Source organism: Bufo bufo, chromosome 6 (genome assembly GCF_905171765.1).
Source record: "Bufo bufo chromosome 6, aBufBuf1.1, whole genome shotgun sequence".
NCBI classification, from domain to species: Eukaryota; Metazoa; Chordata; class Amphibia; order Anura; family Bufonidae; genus Bufo; species Bufo bufo.
In genome coordinates this window covers 236622255-236641869 of record NC_053394.1, presented here as the reverse complement: position 1 = coordinate 236641869, position 19615 = coordinate 236622255, and the positions used below count along the sequence as shown (strand labels likewise).

The following is a 19615-nucleotide window of genomic DNA, read 5'->3' as shown; positions in this document are numbered from 1 at the left end:
ACATAAAATAAAATAGAATAAGTACAGATAAGAAAAAAAAACTTGATTTATGAGGTGGAGGTCCATATGGAGTAGGAGTTTGAGGAGGCGGTGGATGTAGGTGGAAGCGGCGGTGAAGGAGTACGAGGTAGCCAATACTGGTTTTTTGATGTCAGGTGAAAATGCCACCAGCACTGCGTCTACCAGCGTGTGCTTGTAATCGCGCATCTTGCGATCACGCTCCAGTGACGGAATTAAGGACGGTACGTTGTCCTTGTAAAGGGAATGCAGCAGCGTGGCCACCCAGTAATCAGCACAAGTTAGAATGTGGGCAACTCGGCGGTCGTTGCAGAGACACTGCAGCATGTAATCGCTTGTGCCCTGGCTGGACAATTGTGTACCTGGCGTTTGTGGGTGCAGGAACCCACCCTCGGAGCCACTTGTGAATGACTTGCCGGAAACCATATGTAATGATCCCTCCTACTCCTCCTCCTCCTGTGCCACATCCTCTTCCATCATCACCAGCAGTGTTTTCAAAACATCGCAACAAGGAACACAGGTCTCGCATAGAGGCCCAGTCATTGGTGGTGAAGTGGTGCTGTTCCGCAGAGCTACTCACACGTGCGTGCTGCAGCTGAAACTCCACTATCATCTGCTGCTGCTCGCACAGTCTGGCCAGCATGTGCAAGGTGGAGTTCCACCTTGTGGGCACGTCGCATATGAGGTGGTGAGCGAGAAGGCTGAAGTTACGCTGCAGCGATGACAGGTGAGCAGCAGCAGGATGAGAATGCAGAAAGCGCGCACAGATGGCCCGCACTTTATGCAGCAGCTCTGATATATTGGGGTAATTTTAAAGGAATCTCTGCACCCCCAAATTCAGCACATGCGCCAGGCAAGGGATGTGTGTCAAACCGGCTAGTCACAAAGCTGCTACGAGATTTCGCCCATTATCGCACACCACCATGCCGGGCTTGAGGCTCACTGGCACCAACCACTCATCTGTCTGTTGTTCAAGGCCCGTCCACAGTTCCTGCGCGGTGTGGGGTTTGTCCCCCAAAACAGATACATTTTAAAACTGCCTGCTGTCGTTTACCCCTGGCTGTGCTGAAGTTGGTGGTGAAGGTGTTATGCTGACCGGATGAGGAGCCGGTAGAGGATGAGGAAGCGGAAGCGGAGTAGGAGGAGGAAGCAACAAGAGGCAAACTGAAACGCCCTGCAATCCTCGGTGGTGGAAGGACATGCGCCAAACTGCTATCCGCCTCAGGCCCAGCCGTCACTGCATTTATCCAGTGTGCTGTTATGGAGATATAACGTCCCTGACCGTGCTAAATGGTCCACGTATCCGTAGTGAGGTGCACATTGCCACAGATGGCTTTTCGCAGTGCACACCTAATTTTGTCCCCGACTTGGTTGTTCAGGGAAGGGATGGCACGCCTGGAAAAGTAGTGGCGGCTGGGCACGACGTACTGTGGGACAGCCACCGCCATAAGGCTTTTAAAACTCTCCGTCTACACTATACGGAATGACAGCATTTCAAAGGCCAGTGATTTTGAAATGTTGGCATTCAGTGCCAGGGATCGCGGGTGGGTAGGGGGGTACTTCCTCTTCCGCTCCAGTGTTTGGGAGATGAAGAGTGTTGGTGGTGTTGCTGGCAGATCCTCTGTTTGCGGGGTGGCAAGTGGCACTGTCACTTCAGAGGTGGATGAAGAGGCCGAGACTGCAGCAGAAGAGGAAGCAGGAGGAGCCAGAGACCTTTCTTGGTTTTTAAGGTGTCTACTCCACTGCAGCTCGTGCTTTGCACTTAGATGCCTTTTCATGCAGGTGGTGCTTAGGTTGAGAACGTTTATGCCTCGCTTCAGGCTCTGATTGCACAGCGTGCAAACCACCACTACCAATAAAGGCTGCAAAATTATGATTTTTGCCCTAAAAGGGTGTTTTTTAAATAGCAGAATAGAACTGTCACGAGGGTGTCAAGAGCCACGTCTGACTCCGTTATACCCGGGGTCAGGAAGTCGCAGCGGGTGGCTGCGCGCTCGATGTACAAAGACAGTGCTGTTTCGTAATGGTAGCTTTCTGGGTTTGCCTTGCAATCCTTTTTGGCTCACTCAGGGATCCGTAGCTTCTCCTCCTCAGCTGTTTCTTGTCCAGCAATCCCAACCTCCTTATATTCCCATCTCCCACTTCTTTGGTTGCCAGATATAGAGCTTCCTGCCTGGACTTCTATACTGACCCACTGGAGCTGTGTAACTGTGTTCCCTGGTTGTTGTTCCAGAACGTTACCCTCCGGATCCCTGTTGGGCCTTGGTGGTCTGCTGTTGTCGCCCACCTGGTATTATATGTTTGTCTGTATTGTCTGTCCTCTCCTTGGTGTTTTCCTCTTAGTGTCAGTGGTGCGGACTAGTGATCCCACCGCCCCGTTCACTACACAGGGCTCATCTTAGGGAAAGCCAGGGTTTAGGCACGTGATTGGCGTACAAGTGAGGAACTGTGATTGGCGTACGGGTGAGGAGAAGTTGGGCAATGTGTTTTGGGGTGTTATTTTACATATACCCATGCTGGGTGAGAGAAATATCTTGGCAAAAGACAACTTTTCCAATTTTTTTATACAAAGTTGGCATTTGACCAAGATATTTATCTCACCCAGCATGGGTATATGAAAAATGACACCCCAAAACACATTGCCCAACTTCTCCTGAGTACGGAGATACCACATGTGTGACACTTTTTTGCAGCCTAGGTGGGCAAAGGGGCCCACATTCCAAAGAGCACCTTTCGGATTTCACCGGACATTTTTTACAGATTTTGATTTCAAACTACTTACCACACATTAGGGCCCCTAGAATGCCAGGGCAGTATAACTACCCCACAAGTGACCCCATTTTGGAAAGAAGACACCCCAAGGTATTCGCTGATGGGCATAGTGAGTTCATAGAAGTTTTATTTTTTGTCACAAGTTAGTGGAATATGAGACTTTGTAAGAAAAAAAAAAAAATCATAATTTTCCGCTAACTTGTGACAAAAAATAAAAAGTTCTATGAACTCACTATGCCCATCACCGAATACCTTAGGGTGTCTACTTTCCGAAATGGGGTCATTTGTGGGGGTTTTCTACTGTCTGGGCATTGTAGAACCTCAGGAAACATGACAGGTGCTCAGAAAGTCAGAGCTGCTTCAAAAAGCGGAAATTCACATTTTTGTACCATAGTTTGTAAACGCTATAACTTTTACCCAAACCATTTTTTTTTTTACCCAAACCTTTTTTTTTTTTTATCAAAGACATGTAGAACAATAAATTTAGAGAAAAATTTATATATGGATGTCGTTTTTTTTGCAAAATTTTACAACTGAAAGTGAAAAATGTCATTTTTTTGCAAAAAAATCGTTAAATTTCGATTAATAACAAAAAAAGTAAAAATGTCAGCAGCAATGAAATGCCAACAAATGAAAGCTCTATTAGTGAGAAGAAAAGGAGGTAAAATTCATTTGGGTGGTAAGTTGCATGACCGAGCAATAAACGGTGAAAGTAGGCTAGGTCAGAAGTATAAAAAGTGGCCTGGTCATTAAGGGTGTTTAAGCTAGGGGGGCTGAAGTGGTTAAGTGTTCCCTTTATTTTTTTGAGCAGTGTATTTAAAAGAGACAGACTTGGATGCTAGTGGGAAAAGAAGCTGTAGAAGTGTCAAGAATAAATCACAAAGTAATAAAGATCCTTTTACATAGGTCAAGGATTTGAGTGATTGTTAGGGGTAATTGTTTGCATGAATGGTTGTTTCCAGTAATTGCTGAGTGTGAATGTGCCACTGGTTATCCAATGGATAAGGAAACACTTGTTTATCAGGTTTTTGCCTTTTTTATGCGGCACATAAAATCATCATATGCCGGCAGCATATCTCCCTGTGCAAACTCAAATTGTGGTACTAACAAACAAAAAATTTAAATGGGGATGAGTGATCTCCATAGCAATCGTTCATCCCCATAGCAAGGACATAATTGTTGCAGGTAAATGCTTCTATGACCTCTGCTCAAGATTACTCAATTAATGTAAAAAATTGGTTCATTCCTGATTGTCTGTGCATTGGTCCATGTACTGTAACTGGGACTTTATAGTCCTCAAATGAAGCAGTCAGCTAGCTATTAACCTTCATTGATGCAGATATGATTAAAACAGTTGTGGGAGGATGTAGCATTTAAACCTGCTGTGTTCCTGAGTCTTCCTGTTCAACTGCATATACAGTGTATGCAGCAGGCACAGGGGCGCACTACTCACGTTTCTGCCATCCGTCCCCGCTCCTCTTCTTCCAACTCTGGTAGTTCCATCCACTATAGGCCTTGGCTATTATGTCTGATTTGTAGGCTTCCAGACCTGCTTCATAGGGCAGAGGCGCTCTTGGCCTCTTAAAAGGCAACCATGTGCACATTCAAATTGCTAGTCATCCACATGTATTCAAGATGTTCTCCCCAGTAGGAGGGTTCCTGAGCGTTCAGATTCCTAGTCTCTAGTGACCAGAAAAGGTGTATTCCCTGCTTGACTCCAGCCTGACAGCTGACTCCAATTTCTGGTCACCTGCCCTGACCTTAGCCTATTTTTCAAATTGCCCTAGTGCTGCCCGCCTTGACCTCTGACTAGCTTCTCAGATTTGTTTGTACGTGTTCTGCCCCCAACTTCGGCCTGTTACTGGACCTCGAATATTGCCTGTTCCTTGGTGCTGCGCATAAATGTCTGTTATTGATTCAGTATGAATCTATGAAAATAAAATGAAACTGTATGCCACCTATGGTATCAGAAGCACATGGAGTTCCATAAAACGATCTTTTGTGAAACAGCTGCAGGAAGAAACTTTTAACGTCTCTCTGAGAAACATAGATCGGATCTGTGTTGGCTGAGGATGATCTTGTACCCAAATAAAACAAATGTATCAGCTGAAAATAAATGTTTTATTCAGTAGCAGACTGTATTACAGAGAGCAGACAGAGACTGGATTTAAGGATGGTAAATCAAAGAAGACTATTATAGAAGAACAAGAGTGCAAGGAGAAGGGCATTCCATATTGTACTGTGATGTTTTCATTTATTAAAGGAGTAGCTTCCTTGATCCTGACAAGGGTCTGGACAGCAGGGATTGCAGGGATCTGCCAGGAAAGAGATAATAGTTTAGAACATGAGAAGAATACTACACTGCGTGCAGAATTATTAGGCAAATGAGTATTTTGACCACATCATCCTCTTTATGCATGTTGTCTTACTCCAAGCTGTGTAGGCTCGAAAGCCTACTACCAATTAAGGATATTAGGTGATGTGCATCTCTGTAATGAGAAGGGGTGTGGTCTAATGACATCAACACCCTATATTAGGTGTGCATAATTATTAGGCAACTTCCTTTCCTTTGGCAAAATGGGTCAAAAGAAGGACTTGACAGGCTCAGAAAAGTCACAAATAGTGAGATATCTTGCAGAGGGATGCAGCACTCTTAAAATTGCAAAGCTTCTGAAGCGTGATCATCGAACAATCAAGCGTTTCATTCAAAATAGTCAACAGGGTCGCAAGAAGCGTGTGGAAAAACCAAGGCGCAAAATAACTGCCCATGAACTGAGAAAAGTCAAGCGTGCAGCTGCCAAGATGCCACTTGCCACCAGTTTGGCCATATTTCAGAGCTGCAACATCACTGGAGTGCCCAAAAGCACAAGGTGTGCAATACTCAGAGACATGGCCAAGGTAAGAAAGGCTGAAAGACGACCACCACTGAACAAGACACACAAGCTGAAACGTCAAGACTGGGCCAAGAAATATCTCAAGACTGATTTTCTAAGGTTTTATGGACTGATGAAATGAGAGTGAGTCTTGATGGGCCAGATGGATGGGCCCGTGGCTGGATTGGTAAAGGGCAGAGAGCTCCAGTCCGACTCAGACGCCAGCAAGGTGGAGGTGGAGTACTGGTTTGGGCTGGTATCATCAAAGATGAGCTTGTGGGGCCTTTTCGGGTTGAGGATGGAGTCAAGCTCAACTCCCAGTCCTACTGCCAGTTTCTGGAAGACACCTTCTTCAAGCAGTGGTACAGGAAGAAGTCTGCATCCTTCAAGAAAAACATGATTTTCATGGAGGACAATGCTCCATCACACGTGACCAAGTACTCCACAGCGTGGCTGGCAAGAAAGGGTATAAAATAAGAAAATCTAATGACATGGCCTCCTTGTTCACCTGATCTGAACCGCATTGAGAACCTGTGGTCCATCATCAAATGTGAGATTTACAAGGAGGGAAAACAGTACACCTCTCTGAACAGTGTCTGGGAGGCTGTGGTTGCTGCTGCACGCAATGTTGATGGTGAACAGATCAAAACACTGACAGAATCCATGGATGGCAGGCTTTTGAGTGTCCTTGCAAAGAAAGGTGGCTATATTGGTCACTGATTTGTTTTTGTTTTGTTTTTGAATGTCAGAAATGTATATTTGTGAATGTTGAGATGTTATATTGGTTTCACTGGTAAAAATAAATAATTGAAATGGGTATATATTTGTTTTTTGTTAAGTTGCCTAATAATTATGCACAGTAATAGTCACCTGCACACACAGATATCCCCCTAAAATAGCTAAAACTAAAAACAAACTAAAAACTACTTCCAAAAATATTCAGCTTTGATATTAATGAGTTTTTTGGGTTCATTGAGAACATGGTTGTTGTTCAATAATAAAATTAATCCTCAAAAATACAACTTGCCTAATAATTCTGCACTCCCTGTATATGTATCATTATGCATCTACCATAACCTAATCATGTGTCATGATTTCCATAAAACTTGTTGGCTTGTAGGATCAAACCATGAGTACATAGTACAGAATTGTCACATTGATTGTAGTGTCCTTTCTGTGGTCTGCATATTATAGTGGAAGAGAGTCTGAGCAATCCATACATACTAAATTGTTGGAAAAAATTGCATTCCATGTAGTTTATTCAAATTCCTGTTAGCATTGGTTTAATTGTGTGCGAACATACATACAGAAATAGCTGTCAATCACTTATTGGGACCGACCACTGGACTCAAAGTTTCAAAATCAGCAGAGATTTTAATCAGTTACAAGTTGCGCTAAATCTGTTCTCTCAAAACTGCTCAATTATTACCCTACATCATCCTGCCCGCACATACTGTAGGATATGATCTTCAACTTGTACTGTATACAGTTATGCAAACCAGAACAGTTTTCATATACTCCAATCTATTGTCTACATGGTTTGCAAATATAATTGTCATATGCTTTAACATATGTTGGAAAATACAGCATTATGTATCAGTGTATGTAAGTCACAAATAAACAGAGGAAAACTATAATGGAAAGGTTTGAACCTCTTCCGTGTTTTTTTCACAATTCTGATTTTGGCTTACCAATATTAATGCATAATACCAACTAAAATCCTGGTAATCCCCTAATCTATACCCTGTGTGACGGGGAACCATATAAGTAATTTTGTTGCAGTAGTAACGGAGGCGTAGGGGGAAGGGGTGTTGAGTGCTGCATTCATAGTGTTATCTGCCTATCCATTTGTAGGCTTACAGAGGCTATGGAAACCTTCACCACTGTGCTGTAATTGTTTATGTGCTCCTGCACCACATAATACAAGAGAAGCACAACTTGTGAAGACATTGTTATAAAGCTTTTAAAGAGGTTGGTCACTTTCTATAAAAATTCCGAGAACCTGCTAACCTTGTGGACAGTAGCCTTGCTATGTCTTACCTGAGCTACCTGGTTCATTACCCCTCACTGCCCATGATTCCAGTCTGTAAACAGTCGATGCTGAAAACTGGCACATCCATGGCAATCAAGATGATAACTAGGCTTGAAGGTTTGTCAAGTAAATAATGGTTCTTAATCTGTTATTTTATGGTACTTCCCTTCTATTTTCTGTTTCAGAAATCCCCTTTAATCCATGCTTAGATACCCATCAATCTGGGACCCTTTATCTAAATGTTTCTGTCTGTATGTGTACAATGTTTTAAACCAGATAACATATTACATTGCATGCTTAGTTCTGTTTCATCTTCTCTTTTGCAATTCCCAGTTACAATACAGCACTTAGGCTTCATTCACACAGGAGGCAGAGCAATAGGGCAAACTGTTCCGGCAGACAAGGTCTCCGGATCCACCGTAGCCGGATAGTGCAGAATGCCCGCCGGACCCCATAGACTATAGTGGGCTCTAGTGGGAATCTCTATCCCTCCCCAGTATTTATGCCAGGATTTCGTTAGAAAAAATTTAAAGCATGTAACTAACAGTTTTTGTCTGCCCAAATCTTGGCATAAATAGAGGAAAGCAGCCGCAACCCTGCTAGATCCCCTTATAGTCAATGGGCTCCGACTCTTAATGGGGTTGTCCGGGTTCAGAGTTGAACCCGGACATATTACCATTTTCACCCAGGCAGCCCCCCTGACTTGAGCATCGGAGCCGTTCATTCTCCGATGCTTTCCTTTGCACTGCACTAAATCACGCAGGGCAAAGGCATTTTTGGGAGTTCCTGTTATCAACCGGGCTCTCCATGGGGCTTCCAGGCAAAAGGTTCTGCCCAGAAGTGAGCCCGGTGACGTCACCTGCACTGATGGGTAGGCTTTAGAGCTGCCCTATCCTGTAAAACGGCTAGGGCAACGCTAAAGCCCGCCCATCAGAGCCGATGACGTCACCAAATACCGGTAATTACATTTATTATAACATAAAAGTAAATGTCTTACAGTTTACATTTATTGTGTTTACTGCTGTGATATAAGCTTACCTTGCTTGTGGAAATGGTGTTGACCATGATGATTATGGTGAGAGCCAGGATTCTGAATTTCAAATTTACATGCTAAAAATACACAGAATGGGATTAAATTCATATTTACTGATGTATATTGTGCACAATTTTGTGTTACTTGTTCATACTGTGTATTAACAGACCTATTTATAAACTGTGGTAATATATCAGAAAGCATGTCCACATTTATACACCATTTTACAGTTTATACATGGACATAATCTATATGGATGGTTAAGCAACATTGGAAACAGTTAACAAGCTGGTCATCAGGCATGGTTCTTACAAATTAGCTGAGCTCATATAATATAGTGGTTGATTCCTACATCATAATGCTAAATTTTATATGGTGTTTCATATCATTCAAATCAATAGAGAAAGAATTGTGCAACCATTGAGTAAACCAAGGAATTCTGGAAGAATGAACATGTAAATCCATCACACCTGTGAATGCAGTTGTAAAAAGTCATATAGGTACTAATCAAAAAATTAAATTTATTAAAACTTTCATGTACTTTATATCCATGTAAAAACTATACAGTACAGTTTGATAAAAATTGATATTTGCTTTGGCTTTTATAGTAATATAATAGGGACTTTTTGGCAGGGGTCTTTGCATGGATTCTGGCACTGGATCTTTTGGCCACATCGTCCTCCTTTGATTCCAGACATGATTGGTTCCTGGTTCAGTTGTTTTGTCTTCTTGAAGAGTAGAAGCTTTTTTTCCCCAATGATGTTTGATTTCAGATTACTCTGTTTATATAAGGAAGCTGGAATCAGGATACATTCCTCGTATGGCTGGTCATAGCAACATTTACAAGGTGTTTACATATACACATGTCTGCAATAAAACTTAATTTAATATCACATGGAACATTCTTTTATTGATACATGAGCTAAATTAATAGTAATATCATGACTAGACATAAATAATTACAGATAAAATGTATCACATACCTTACTTATTGCATGTGCATGGAACAGAGGAGTTTGTCACACCTTGTGATAACAATTAATACGTGCAAACTAGAGATGAGCGAGTTTCTTGAAATTGGTTTTGGGTTCAATTTGTTGATTTTATTTCTTTTTTTTATAGATTTTTAGCTAAATTGTTTCTACACAAATCAAATATGTTCCAATTACTTATAAAATTGGTATATGACACCCTGAGATCTCCTAGGACTTTGATGTTTATATATTTTCGTTATCTTTTTTAAAAAGATTTCACAAATTTTTGCTCTTTCTCACAGAGACAGACATATATAGCTAAATGCTTGTTTGACTCTGTTAACTAACAGTGTGTTTAAAAATATACTGCACCGTCACATGTGTTTTTTCATATTAGAATTATTTTTAAAAAATGTACCTTATAGGGGGCAGATAGTGTTTAAACACACACAGTGTTATGCAGAAAAAAGCATCACCACCTCCTCAGGCAGAGAGTTCCATAGTCTCACTGCTCTTACCATAAAGAATCCTCTTCTATGTTTGTGTATAAACCTTCTTTCCTCCAGACACAGAAGATGTCCCCTCGTCACAGTCACAGTCCTGGGGATAAATAGATGATGGGAGAGATCTCTCTATTAGTGATGAGCGGCAGGTGCCATATTCGATTTCGACAAAATTTGCGAATATTTGATAGAATATTCGTTTCATATTCATCGAAAACGAATATTCGTCATTATTCTAGTTATCGCGATTATTATGCGATTTAAATAATCGCGTATTGCGATTTTAAATTAAGGCTACTTTCCTATTGGTTTGATATCTAGAATTAGCGAAGATGACGAATATGACAAATGTATTCGTCATATTCCTCAAAACGAAGATAACAAAGTATTCTACATCTTCATTTTAGCTACCTATTCGTCAACTTCGCTAATTCTAGCAATCAAATAGGAAAGTTGACTATAGAGACAGCTAAGTTTAATTCGCTATGCGATTATATTACTTTGCTTTTTTTTAAAAAAAATTGAATAGTTAAATACTTGATTATTATAATGATTCTATTTATAAAAAAAAAAAAAAGCAAAGTAATATAATCGCATAGCGAATTAAACACAGTGGTCTCTATAGTCAACCTTCCTATTTGATTGCTAGAATTAGCGAAGTTGACAAATAGGTAGCTAAAACGAAGATGGAGAATACTTCGTTATCTTTGTTTTGAGGAATATGACGAATACATTCGTCATATTCGCTAATTCTACCAAGCCAACCATAGTAAACCAGGTCCAAGTTGAAATAGCAATGCGATTAATTCAAGTTATAATAATCGAATTTCGATTTCAACTTAGCACTGCTATATTCCATATTAGGCTAGAATTAACGAATATGGAATATAGCAGTGCTAAGTTGAAATCGAAATTCGATTATTATAACTTGAATTAATCGAATTGCGATTTCAACGTAATTCTCAAATCCGACAGTACATTCTAGTATGGAGATGGTGATGGGCACGCTCCATGAGCACGGAAGTCGTCAGAAGCGGCAACGGGCACTGACTGGAGCAGCCAGGAAGCCAGGAATCCTAAGGACAGGTAAGAACTACTTTTGGGAAGTCGGAAAGGAAAAAATATAACAATAAAACAAAACAAAAAAAAACGAATATTCGAAATATCGAATTTATAGCACTATATTCGAAATATTCGCGAATTAGCGAAGTGCCGATATTCGCAAAAAAAATTTGATATTCGAATATTCGCGCTCAACACTACTCTCTATTGACCCCTGAGATATTTATACATTGCTATTAGATCTCCCCTTAGTCGTTTTTTTCTAAAGTGAATAACCGTAATTTTGATAATCTTTCAGGGTACTGTAGTTGCCCCATTCCAGTTATTACTTTAGTTGCCCTCCTCTGAAGCCTCTCCAGCACTGCTACATCTGCCTTGTTCACAGGAGCCCAGAACTATACACAGTACTCCATGTGGGGTCTGACTAGTGATTTGCAAAGTGGTAGGACTATGTTCTTATCACGGGCATCTATGCCCATTTGATGCAACCCATTATCTTATTGGCCTTGGCAGCAGCTGCCTGACACTGGTTTCTACAGCTTAGCTTGCCATTCACTAAAGTTCCTAGGTCCTTTTCAGTGGCGTGCCCAGGGTGTTTGGCACCCGGGCGGGTCCTTACTCTGCCCCTTCCCCCCAATACTTGACCACATACCTCTTATATCCAGGGACATCTCCTCTCATGTAGACCTTCTATTATCCCTTCTCCTCCGTTAGAAGCCATGACAAATTCTTTCAGTCGCATCTCGTCTCTACAGAGTTTGTAATACAGACACGTTAGATTTCTCAATTTTTCCATCAACCTCCCCATCCTGGTGTCCCCACAGTGTCATCCTGCTGCCACTCCCAATACTGTGCCCATTGTGCCCCCCAATGCCCCAGGTACTATACTGCTGAAAAAGTAGTGACCCCAGTAGACATAATTGGGGTCATTTATCAAACTGGTGTAAAGTAGAACTGGATTTCCAAAAGAGCTGTCAAATATGAAAAGTGAGATCTGATTGGCTGCTATGGGCAACTAAGCCAGTTATTCTTTACACCAGTTTGATAAATAACCCCAAATGTCCCTATAGTTTCCACAGCAGCTATAATGTCCCCTAGAGTGCCCCCCGTAATAATAACACCCTATATTGTGCTCCAGGTAATAATCCCTGTATAGTGTCCCCAGAAATAATAGAATTGCCCCTACAGTGCCTCCCCAATAGCAAGGACCACCACATTGCGCCCATATAGCAATTTCTCCCACACTACCCCATATAGTAATTTCCCTCAAGCTGCCCCATACAGTAATTTCCCCCACACTGCCCCCACACATTCATTTCCCCCACACTGCCCCATACAGTAATTTCCCCCACACTGCCCCATACAGTAATTTCCCCCACACTGCCCTATACAGTAATTTCCCCTTACACTGCCTTCCACAGTAATTTCCCCCACACTGCCCCATACAGTAAATTCCCCCACACTGCCCCATACAGTAATTTCCCCCACACTGCCCCATACAGTAATTTCCCCCACACTGTCCCTCTACAGTAATTTCACCTTACACTGCCTCCCACAGTAATTTCCCCCACACTGCCCCATACAGTAATTCCCCCCACACAGTAATTTCCCCCACACTGCCCCATACAGTAATTTCCCCCACACTCCCCCTATACAGTAATTTCCCCCACACTGCCCCTATACAGTAATTTCCCCCACACTGCCCCTATGCAGTAATTTGCCCCATACAGTAATTTGCTCCACACAGTAATTTCCCCCACACGCCCCATACAGTAATTTCCCCCACACTGCCCCCATACAGTAGTGTCCCCCACACTGCCCCCCACACAGTAGTGTCCGCCACACTGCCCCCACACAGTAGTGTCCCCCACACTGCCCCCACACAGTAGTGTCCCCCACACTGCCCCCCACACAGTAGTGTCCCCCACACTGCCCCCACACAGTAGTGTCCCTCACACTGCCCCCCACACAGTAGTGTCCCTCACACTGCCCCCCACACAGTAGTGTCCCTCACACTGCCCCCCACACAGTAGTGTCCCCCACACTGCCCATATAGTAATTTTTCCCCCACATAGTAATCCCTCCCATAATAATTTGCCCCCACACAGTATCCCACCATATTTCCCCCCCACGTCCTCCTGTGTGCACCCCCCTCATGTCCCCCAAAGTTGCCACATAAAATAAAATAAAAAATGTTGCCCCCACACAGTATCCCACCATATTCCACCCCCCCACGCGTCTTCCTGTGTGCACCCCGGCCCCCTCATGTCCCCCAAAGTTTGCACATAAAATAATAAAATAGAAATAAAAAAAAACTAAACGCTAAATACTCACCTGCGCTTGCTCACAGAGTCCCGTCACTGTGCTGCTGAGTCCCGACACAGGGGCGCGCAATGACGTCATCAGGCCTACTAGGCTTGAAACCTATGGTGGTGATCGGCGGCAGGGCAGGGAACTATGCGCTCCACTAATGTGCCCCGCCGCAGTATGTGGGTGTCAGCACTTCAGCAATAAGCGCTTCCATCTGTATTGATGGAAGCGCTCATTGCTTCTGGGCCTGCTGGCACCCCTGTGAGAGCGGCACCCGGGGCGGACGCTCTGCACTGCTTCTGTTTGGAACAGGATGATGTTCCTGGAAGAGGACATGGAGTAGGTAGGCAAGAGCCTTTTGTGAAAACCAGACTGACACAAACTTGGAGGTTTCAATAGGACTTAGTCTTGCTGCTGCAGTGCTGTTTCACTGTGAAGAACATTGACCCAGTGAGCAATGAAATACACTACTGTCTCCACCACTGTCTTTACTACTGTGAATGAATGATGTGACGGACTGAACCGTCACTGGGGCTGCTGGAGGAGCCTCCTTCCTACAGACTATGGACCGAGAACAATGGAGACCCCCTCAGACCTTTTGGGGTTACAAGGAACTATGAACCCTGATTTATGTGTGTAATTTATATGCCACATAATTCCTATGGCCCATAAAAAAGGCATGGTGTGGATTCAGCAACACAAAAAGGGTTAACTCTGCACTGAGACTCCCACTGATTGTGTTAGTGATGGGATTAAGATAGTTGATTATAATAGCAGCCGACTCCTATGATACACTCAGGAGATAATCCCATCACATGTGTCTCCTCGTCCCCTATTCATTCATTATGGAGGGGGTGAAGATATCTGTTTGCATGTTAATTGTTGATTGCGTCAAAGAAAATGCCAGTGTGTTTGTTAATTGCGTCACAGACAATGCCATTGTGTTTGTTGAATAGGGTTAGTTTTGTGTTTAAACTGTACAGGAATGGCAGCTATGTCATGTCCTCAGTATGTCATGTGTATATAAGTCAATGCTGTGTGTTCAATAAAGAGTTCCTGTTTTACCCTTCATCATGTTGAGGCTGGTGTTTGGGTAACTGATCAACACTGGGGATTGCTATACGCTGAACATTTGCTATACTCCCCTGGCTATAACTACTAGCTTTTGTAAGAGCTGTTCCTGCTCTCTGGATTTAGAAGAGGTTCACCCACTGGAGCCTTGAGCCTTGTCGTAGGTCCAGGGTGGGTAGGAGACGGCGAGACCTCAACCAAGCTTCGGCGGTTCGTGGGGTCTGTGTGCTTACAGTGTCAAGTGGAGTGCTTGGAGTCCTCGGGAAGCACTAGGAACAGCTATCGACGGAGGTACCCGGTCGGGGTGCCAGGAGATCCGTTACATTGGTGGCAGCAGTGGGATGGCGTCCTAGTGAGAGGAAAAGCAGCTCGTAGACACCATTCGTGGATTGACAAAATTGAGGGCAACGCTAGTATCCGTACAGCGCCCCTGGCTACAGCAGCATGATGGAACCAGCAGTGGCATACGATGAGGAAGACCTGGATGGCCGGGATGCATTAAGGAAAGGCATCTGGTACCAGATCCCTGGGTAATGTAAAATACCAGCGAGGTGAGAGTCTCCCCAGTGGAGAGCAGCGATTGCAGAAGCAAGTGGCCCTGCGGATGCCCTTCCTGGGAGAGCAGCCCCTGGAGGAATGGGTGAAGGAACTAGAGTACCGGGTATGGCAGGAGCTATGTTTGGAGGAGGCCTACCCGGCGCTCTGGTGGTATATGGCACAGTATATACCCTGGACAGCTGAGTATGACAAGCCAGAGGGAGAGGAGTTTGATGGTCCTGGCTTGTTATGGGAGTCCTTTGCAGAGCCTGACTTCGGGAGCCCTGCACAGTCCAGACTTCAGAACATTTTCTACGAGAGGGAGGCTAGGCAGGATTGGGATGACCCCCATGAGGTAGAGAAAGACTTGGCTCACCTAGCAACCCTGGAGTTTGAACTGGAGCAGGACTACCGAGATCTCTTCCACTCCATTGGGAAGGCTCAGCAGGACAGCAAGAAGTCAGACCCAGGTCCAGAGCCCTTTAGCTGGGAGGATATTGTGGATGTTTACTGGGAAGAACCCCAGGTGGCCGGTGGAGATGGGACCGAGGTCTCTCCACTGCTCCTGCAGGGAATTGGGAGCCCAGTCTCCATTCCCCAGCGCCAGGTTGAGTTACAGGGGACAGAGACAGTCGGTCCTTTCCCCCAGCGGCAATGGGAGTTATTGGGAATTGGGAGCCCAGTCTCCATTCTCCAGCGGCCATGTGATATGCAGGGAATTGGGAGCCCAGTCTCCATCTCCAGCGGCAGTGAGATATGCAGGGAATTGGGAGCCCAGTCTCCATTCCCCAGTGGCCGTGTGATGTACAGGGAATTGGGAGCCCAGTCTCCATTCCCCAGCGGCAGTGTGATATGCAGGGAATTAGGAGCCCAGTCTCCATTGCCCAGCGGCCGTGTGATATGCAGGGAATTGGGAGCCCAGTCTCCATCCCCCAGCGGCAGGCTGAGTTACAGGGGACAGAGACAGTCGGTCCTGTCCCCCAGCAACAGAGGGTTTTATTGGGAGAGGAGAGCTTTGTCCTTCCACCCCAGCGGCAGAGTGTCCAGCATGGAATAGAGAGCCCAGTCTCCTTTCCCCAGCAGCAGGACACTGTATTGGGAGCGGAGACGGTCAATCGCCCTCCCCAGCGGCTGGAAGTATGTATGGGAGAGGAGCTTGTTACCCCCTCTCTCCAGTGGCAGCTTAATGTACCAGGGGGAGACAGTAAGCCCCACAACAGTGGAGATGGAACCGAAGTCTCTCCACCGACCCTACAGGGATGCTGGGCAGTCGGCCAAGATCCCCAACGGCAGCCGGATTTTCAGGGAGTAGGGACAGTCGGTCCTGCTCCCCAGCGGCAGTATGTTTTGCAGGGAGAGAAGATCATCATCTTCATTCCCAGCAGCAGTGTACCTTGAAGGGAGAGGAGACAACCGGTTTCTCTCCCCAACCACAGGGGGACAGCACCCCTAACTCCGATGGTGCAGATGGGACTGCAGTCTCTGCACCAGGCCTACCGGGATGCTGGACGGCCGGTACAGATCCCCCACCAACCCCGCAGGAATACCAGGAGGAGAAGGTAAGCGCTCCATCCTCTCCACAGCTGATCTGCAACAAGGTCCTGGGGGTAGGATTCAATGACCCCATCCCAGCGGAAGAGCTGGCATCTGGGCAGAGTGCAGTTGGCCTCTGCCCTCCCCTATCCTCTTGTCCAGAGCCTGACTCCCCACTGGCTACCCCAGCGGTAGAGCTGGCATCTGAACAGAGCGCAGTCGGCCTCTGCCCACCAAGTACCTACAACTCCAAGCTAGAGAACAACAATGAAGCAAAGAGTAGCAGATGCCCACTCAACAGCTGGGGACATACAGAACAGTGCCAGGCCCCAGAGTTCAACAGGACCAGTGTTTGTTTATGGGTGAGCTACTCGACTAACTTAGGCATCGACCGACAGGAGGTCAGGTACCTGGTTAGTCTACTGTTGGGAGGGGAGAAATGTGACAGACTGAACCGTCACTGGGGCTGCTGGAGGAGCCTGAGGGCTAGCCTCCTTCCTACAGACTATGGACTGAGAACAATGGAGACCCCCTCAGACCTTTTGGGGTTACAAGGAACTATGAACCCTGATTTATGTGTGTAATTTATATGCCACATATTTCCTAGGGCCCCTTAAAAAGGCATGGTGTGGATTCAGCAACACAAAAAGGGTTAACTCTGCACTGAGACTCCCACTGATTGTGTTAGTGATGGGATTAAGATAGTTGATTATAATAGCAGCCGACTCCTATGATACACTCAGGAGATAATCCTATCACATGTGTCTCCTCGTACCCTATTCATTCATTATGGAGGGGGTGAAGATATCTGTTTGCATGTTAATTGTTGATTGCGTCAAAGACAATGCTAGTGTGTTTGTTAATTGCGTCACAGACAATGCCATTGTGTTTGTTGAATAGGGTTAGTTTTGTGTTTAAACTGTACAGGATTGGCTGCTATATCATGTCCTCAGTATGTCATGTGTATATAAGTTAATGCTGTTTGTTCAATAAAGAGTTCCTGTTTTACCCTTCATCATGTTGAGGCTGGTGTTTGGGTAACTGATCAACACTGGGGATTGCTATACGCTGAAGATTTGTTATACTCCCCTGGCTATAACTACTAGCTCTTGTAAGAGCTGTTCCTGCTCTCTGGATTTAGGAGAGGTTTACCCACTGGAGCCTGGAGCCTTGTCGTAGGTCCAGGGTGGGTAGGAGATGGCGAGACCGCAACCAAGCTTCGGTGGTTCGTGGGGTCTGTGTGCTTACGGTGTCAAGTGGAGTGCTTGGAGTCCTCGGGAAGCACTAAAAGCATCTATCGATGGAGGTACCCGGTCGGGGTGCCAGGAGATCCGTTACAAATGATTTTTAGCGCAATGTACAACTCAAAAATAAAAAATTTCCCCAAAGGTGTACAGATCTAGCCAAGCTAAAATTGTCTTTGATAACACGTCACAGTGTTATTTTGTGACAAAAGCCATTGCAATCCATTGAAAAGGTCAATTAACATTTTCTTGTCATTGTTTACTTAACATGTTAAACATTAAGGTTATCTCAGCTACATCTGTACACAGCTTTTAAGAAGACTTATCGCTCTCCTGACATGCCTGTTTTAGTAACTACTTGCATTCCCTATGTAATAACAACTTGGGAGCAACTATTCTTATGTGTCTATATTGTGCCTTTCCTCTGTTATTTCTACTAGAAGTTATGAATAAATTGTCAGAAGCTTGCTGTAAAGGTACAGATTAGTGTAAACAGTTGGGTGGTTGTCCCTGCACAGTCTGACACCAGCAGCACGGATTGGACAGAGTCAGGCACGCCTGCTAATGGTAACACCCAGCAGTGCCTTCACTGCAATGTTTTTGTAAAATTCTAGCAGAAATAATACAGAAATGGCACAGCAAAAACGTTAAATTAGTTTGGCGGGAAGATTTTTATGTAATTCGTAACTAGGGATGAGCGAACCCGAACTAAATATTGTCTTTAAAAAAGAAATAATTATGGTTAGAGTTGAGCGAACCCGAACTGTAAAAGATCGTACCGAACTTTAGGTTTTTCGGCACCCGGACCAGAACCCGAACATTTACGTAAAAGTTCGGGTTCGGTGTTCGGCGCTTTCTTGGCACTTTTTGAAAGGCTGCAAAGCAGCCAATCAACAAGCGTCATACTACTTGCCCCAAGAGGCCATCACAGCCATGCCTACTATTGGCATGGCTGTGATTGGCCAGTGCAGCATGTGACCCAGCCTCTATTTAAGCTGGAGTCAGGTAGCGCCTCACGTCACTCTGCTCTGATCAGTGTAGGGAGAGGATACAGCTGCTGTTAGGGCGAGATTAGGCAGGGATTAATTCAGCAAAAACACTTAATGAAGTGATCGATCTACAGCCGTGAATCATTCAACTTCTGCTAGTTAATTGCTCACTGTTTTTAGGGTGCCCAGAGCGTTTTTCTGTCACTTTTTTCTGAGGTGATCGGCCCACATTTTGTGTCTTGTGGTGCGCCAGCACAAGCTGCCACCAAGTCCATTTAACCATCAATAGTAGTTTTTTTTTTTTATATATATATATCCTACATCAGGGGCTTGGCTGTGCTTATTGTCACCCCTAGAAACTCAGGATAGAATTTTCAATATTGTATTGAGGGGTGAAATTCACTTGCAAAAATAGCAATCCCCTAAATCTGGTGTTCCAGCTGTGGCTAGCCAAGTGTAATACTGTCTGCTGTCTGGAAAAAGATATATTTTTTTCTGGGGTGAAATTCAATTGCCAAAATAGCAATACCCTAAATCAGTGGTTTCTGGTGTTGCAGGCCAGGTTTAAATCTGTCTGTAAAAGGGTATATTACACAAACTGTTAAATTACAATTGCTGAAAGCATAAGCCTTTAAAATTGCACGCACTATTGTGCATCTCACAT

At 44.5% G+C, this 19615-nt stretch overlaps 1 protein-coding gene across 1 annotated transcript in view; it reads right to left on the bottom strand.

Moving 5' to 3' along the window:
- Positions 1–4892: 4892 nt before the first annotated feature.
- Positions 4893–19615, bottom strand: part of LOC121004158 (proline-rich protein 9-like) — a 93830-nt gene continuing 79107 nt past the window's right edge. Inside the window, exons 2-3 of the mRNA XM_040436298.1 lie at positions 8734–8805; positions 4893–5105 (exon numbers count right to left, since the gene is read on the bottom strand). Of these exons, the coding sequence (XP_040292232.1) occupies positions 5041–5105; positions 8734–8805 (137 nt within the window). The 3' untranslated portion in view covers positions 4893–5040. The remainder of the gene's footprint in view (positions 5106–8733; positions 8806–19615) is intronic.